The following is a 4177-nucleotide window of genomic DNA, read 5'->3' on the forward strand; positions in this document are numbered from 1 at the left end:
TGCCCTGAGCTGCCGGGGCCTTAGAGATATCACTGTGCAACGGGAAGGCAAAGCCGAGACCCAGGACTGCTCACACCCAGCCTGTCCACTAGGTACGATGAAGGTTCTGGAGGCAGTGGGGACGAGGGCAGAGATGAGGCCCACAAGCGGGAATGGAATCTCTTCTATCAGAAGCAGATGAGCCTGCGCAAGGTGAAGGGGGCAGGGGCTCAGGGGGTCCCAGGTGGCCCCCCTCTTACCCCCTCTTAGCCCTGTCCCTGGTGCTGGACTGGGAGCTGTCTATCCAAGGGGCAGGATCCCTGACCAGCCCTTCATGTCATCTTCCAGGGCAAAGACCCCAAGGTAGAAGAATTTGTACCCCCAGGTCAGTAAGAAATGTCCCCAGGAGCCTGTGGGCTGTCCCCAGGGTGTGGAAGGAGGATGCCTTATTGGGGGGCAGGGGTTGGGGGGCGCCAGAGAACAGAAAGTGAAGTGGACGGACCTCTCCCCCCAGATGAGGACTGTCCCCTGAAAGAGGCGTCTAGCAGGAGGATCCCCAGGCTCACCGTGAAGGTAAGAGATGGGCAGCTCCTCACACCTGCCCCCCTCACACCTCCGCCAACGTGAGACTCATGTGACCAGTTCCCTCCCCTGTGCAGGCCCGTGAGCACTGCCTGGGGCTTCTGGAGGAGGCTCTGAGCAGCAACTGCCAGGCCGTAGGTTCCACTGATGGGTGAGTGTCATAGGGGCTGAGGAGGGCTCCCCAAGCTCCTGTTCCTTTAGAGACCACAGGAACCCCAGCTCCCTGGCTTATCTGGGTGCCTCTCCCCAAACTGTGACCCATCCTGCTCCCAGGGGGTGCGGGAGGCTTGGCTACAACTGAGGGGCTACCAGGAGCTGCCGAGGGACAGTAAGCCGCAGAGCGCCCAGACAGTCCAGGGTGGGATCCCTGTGCACAAGGCCATTCCCACCAGACCCTGAAGCCACCCCCAGGGTCCCCAAGGAGAATCTGACAGGGAGGGGCCTCAGGCCCACCTGATGCCTTGATCTCATTCCTACCCTCAGACTTGACTTCCAGGCTAAGGCTGTGGAGCTGGAACACGAGATATTTCAAAATGCCAAGGTGGCCAACCTGTACAAGGCCAGCGTGCTGAAGAAGGTGGGCCCTGGGCAGGGGTGGGTGGGACATGCTCCAGGTGGGAGAGGCAGCCCCCCCAACTCATGGGGCCACTTATGTTGGGGGAGCCCAACTTCCCACCTTTGCCTGCTGGAAGTATTTCTAGCCGACCTCATGAGGACTAGAACTTGTCCCGTGTCCAGTTGCCTGTAGCCATGGGCCACAGAGCCCACTTGTGGAAAGCCTGGGCTAGGGGCTAGCAGATGCCACAGCGTTCCCTCCCGTCTCTGCCCAGGTGGCTGAGATCCACAGAGCCTCCAAGGCTGGGCAGCTCTACGTCGTGGGAGGTGGTACCAACAGCCATAGCGCCCAGGCTGAGCCCCCAGAGCCCACCGAGTACGACATCCGGCCGGCCTCCCAGGTGTACTCGGTAAGTAGCGTCCCGGTGTCCACCGCAAGCCTGGGTCCGGGAGAGGCCGCAGCCCCTTGCTGCCTTCCGGCATCACAGCCCCAGCCTTGAGTGCTCTGGGGCGGGCAGGCCCTCGAGCATCACTGCTCTGCTGGCTGTACCTCTGCAGCGCCCACAGCTCTTCTCTCATCAGCCTGACCCCCAAGTGTTGTCCTGCCCAGCTTCTCCCTCCCCCACTCCTGAGAGCCCCACCGGCATGGCCACACCCAGACCCACCAGCAAGTGCCCTTGAGGGGCCTGTGGTCAGAAGCCTCTCTCCTCTTCACAGCTCAAACACAAGCGGGTGGGAGCCGGTTTCCCCAAAGGCTCCTGCCCATTCCAGACGGCCACTGAGCTGATGGAGAAGACGCAGGCCAAGGAGCAAGACCCCCAGCCTGCGCAGGGAGGCAAGCAGGAGCCACCCAGCCGACCCTGTGGCCTCCAGGATGAGGACCGCAGTGAGCCCCTTCCTGGGCCCAGAGGAGAGGTCCCCGGGAGCAGTGCTCATTGTGGGGGGCCCTACCCTGAAAAGAAGGCGAAAGGCCCTTCTCAGGGCAGTCCCTCTGCCAAGGCCCGCGTCACCAAGAAGCAGCAGCTCCTGGCTGCAGCGGCCCTCAAGGACTCTCAGAACATCGCCCGCTTCTTCTGCCAAAGGGCTGAGGGCCAACCTCCAGTCACTTCAGCCCCAGGGGCAGAAGGTGCCAGTCCCTCCTGTGGGGAGGTGCGGGGACCCCTAACAGCCCCAGAGGAGTGCACAGGGGAGGAGGATGGAGCCATGGGACATTTGGCTGCCCACCCCCAGACGAAGGAGTGCACCAGGGAGGAGCCAAGGTAAGGGCATGGGCAGTCCTGGAATCCTCCGGAACCACCTTTGCTAACTGGGCCTCTTAAGCTCAGGGCCTCTTCCTGTGATGGCCTTTGTTGGGCGGCCTGGGCTGAGGGCACAGCTGGTACCTGGAGCTCTGATGCCTGCTTTCCCCTCCGGCCAGTGTCTGCCCACTCAGAGACCAGAGGCCCCCTGAAGGCCAGCCCACCCCAACAAAGGAGACCCAGAGAGGCAAGCGGCTCAGACCCCAGCAGGTACAAGAGGGACGAGGCCATGGGGGAAGAAGATTCCTGCCTACAGGCTGCATCTGCTCCGCTCTGGGTTAGGGGTTTGGGAAAATCATCTTTTCTTCCCACATCCCAGGGGCAGATGGGCTGGGCCAGAGGGAGCCAGTGGGTGCTGAGGCTTAGTCTTCCAGGAGGGGGTGCCAGTAACAGGGAGCCCAAGAGTGACCCTCCACTGTGGCCCTGCCCAGGGGAGCCCAGAGAGCCAGGCTCAGAAGAGGCCACGCTCCGCTGCCAAAGCCTCCATCTTAGCTGAGACTAAGGGCAGCATCTCAGCCAGCGATCAGGGCACCATGAACTCCGCGGCCCAAGGCTCCTGTCAGCTCTCAGCTCCTGGCATCTCCCTGAAGGAGGCTGCGAATGTTGTGGTCAAGTGTCTGACCCCTTTCTACAAGGAGGGCAAGTTTGCATCTAAGGTAGGGAAGGTGGGTGGGCTCCGCTCCCTCCTGGGCTGGGGACACGTGGGTGCGGTGAGGGATAGGGAGGGGGGTGTGAACACCAGGACAAAACAGGGTGTAAGCAGGCCAGCCCTGAGGCCCACAGCCCCTCCCTGGGCTTGCCTTTCTCTTGGATCACGGCTGTGGGTCGCTCGGAGGGCAGGGCAGGGGTCTGTGCTTCCTGCTCCTCTTCACCCTCTGCCTCCAGGAATTGTTTAAAGCCTTTGCCCGCCACCTCTCACACTCACTGACTCAGAATCCCTCTCCAGGAAGGAGCGGTGAGTGCCAGCATCACTGGGTTGGGCGATGCTTGGGGAGGCCCCGCAGGGAGGAAACTGGCTCTCACGCTCCCTTACCCTGAATCTGTAGTGAAGGAAGAGGCCCAGAACGTTATCAAGCTATTGTTCCACGGCCGGGCCCGGTGTGAGAGTGAAGCTGACTGGCACGGCCTGTGTGGCCCACAGAGATGACCGACGGCTGCCCGACAGGGCTGGTGTCCTCCCCGGACTCCACCACGGCCCAGCCTAGCCTCACTCAGGAACGGGGAAGGTGGGCGGCCTGCTGCCACCAGGGGCGTCGTCTGTTCTCAGGCTCCTAAGCCCCTTCCAACCACACCTTGCTTTGGAAATGGGCCTGGACACCTCCCAAATCAAGGTCAGAGGCCAGAGTTCAGCCCACCTTTATTTTTGCTTGCAAAGCCTGAGGTCCTCTTTCTCCCAGCCTCCCTGCCTCTTCTGGCCCTCGTGGCAGGGTTTTCTGGGCCAGATCCCCAGGTTAGAAAGTGGCCGGCGGTGTGGCTGCTGCCAGGGGAACAGAGGGAAAGAAGGTCTCTCCACCTCTTGTACTTAACAGATTTTAAGCTGGGGGCCAGACCCACTGGCCCAAAGCCTTGGGGCCTACTCAGGAAGAGCCCCTGCTGGCCTCAGGTCTCCCTTAGGCCTCCAGTCCTGCCCAGGCGCAGAGCTCATGAGAGGGGCCACAGCCAGGCCCCGCCCAGCTTCTGGTCAGGAAGGCCAGGCCGGACTTAGGCGTTTACCTGAGGAATAAAGCCCTGGCTGTCATGACACACACTCACGCACACACAGC

The 4177-nt window shown here is 62.0% G+C and overlaps 1 protein-coding gene across 4 annotated transcripts in view; it reads left to right on the forward strand.

Annotated features, from left to right (window-relative positions):
- The window catches only part of RECQL5 (RecQ like helicase 5), a 32981-nt gene extending 28806 nt beyond the window's left edge, over nucleotides 1-4175 (forward strand). For 3 of the 4 annotated variants that reach the window (XM_014552146.2, XM_014552147.2, XM_006176466.3), the window contains exons 10-20: nucleotides 93-192; nucleotides 328-364; nucleotides 494-552; nucleotides 639-712; nucleotides 1045-1138; nucleotides 1392-1526; nucleotides 1834-2375; nucleotides 2534-2624; nucleotides 2846-3070; nucleotides 3300-3369; nucleotides 3461-4175. In XM_014552146.2, coding sequence (XP_014407632.1) covers nucleotides 93-192; nucleotides 328-364; nucleotides 494-552; nucleotides 639-712; nucleotides 1045-1138; nucleotides 1392-1526; nucleotides 1834-2375; nucleotides 2534-2624; nucleotides 2846-3070; nucleotides 3300-3369; nucleotides 3461-3561 — 1528 coding nt within the window. In that variant the 3' untranslated portion in view covers nucleotides 3562-4175. The remainder of the gene's footprint in view (nucleotides 1-92; nucleotides 193-327; nucleotides 365-493; nucleotides 553-638; nucleotides 713-1044; nucleotides 1139-1391; nucleotides 1527-1833; nucleotides 2376-2533; nucleotides 2625-2845; nucleotides 3071-3299; nucleotides 3370-3460) is intronic. The other variant, XM_014552148.2, reaches the window with a different exon arrangement.
- Nucleotides 4176-4177: the final 2 nt, after the last annotated feature.

Source organism: Camelus ferus, chromosome 16 (assembly GCF_009834535.1).
Source record: "Camelus ferus isolate YT-003-E chromosome 16, BCGSAC_Cfer_1.0, whole genome shotgun sequence".
NCBI classification, from domain to species: domain Eukaryota; kingdom Metazoa; phylum Chordata; class Mammalia; order Artiodactyla; family Camelidae; genus Camelus; species Camelus ferus.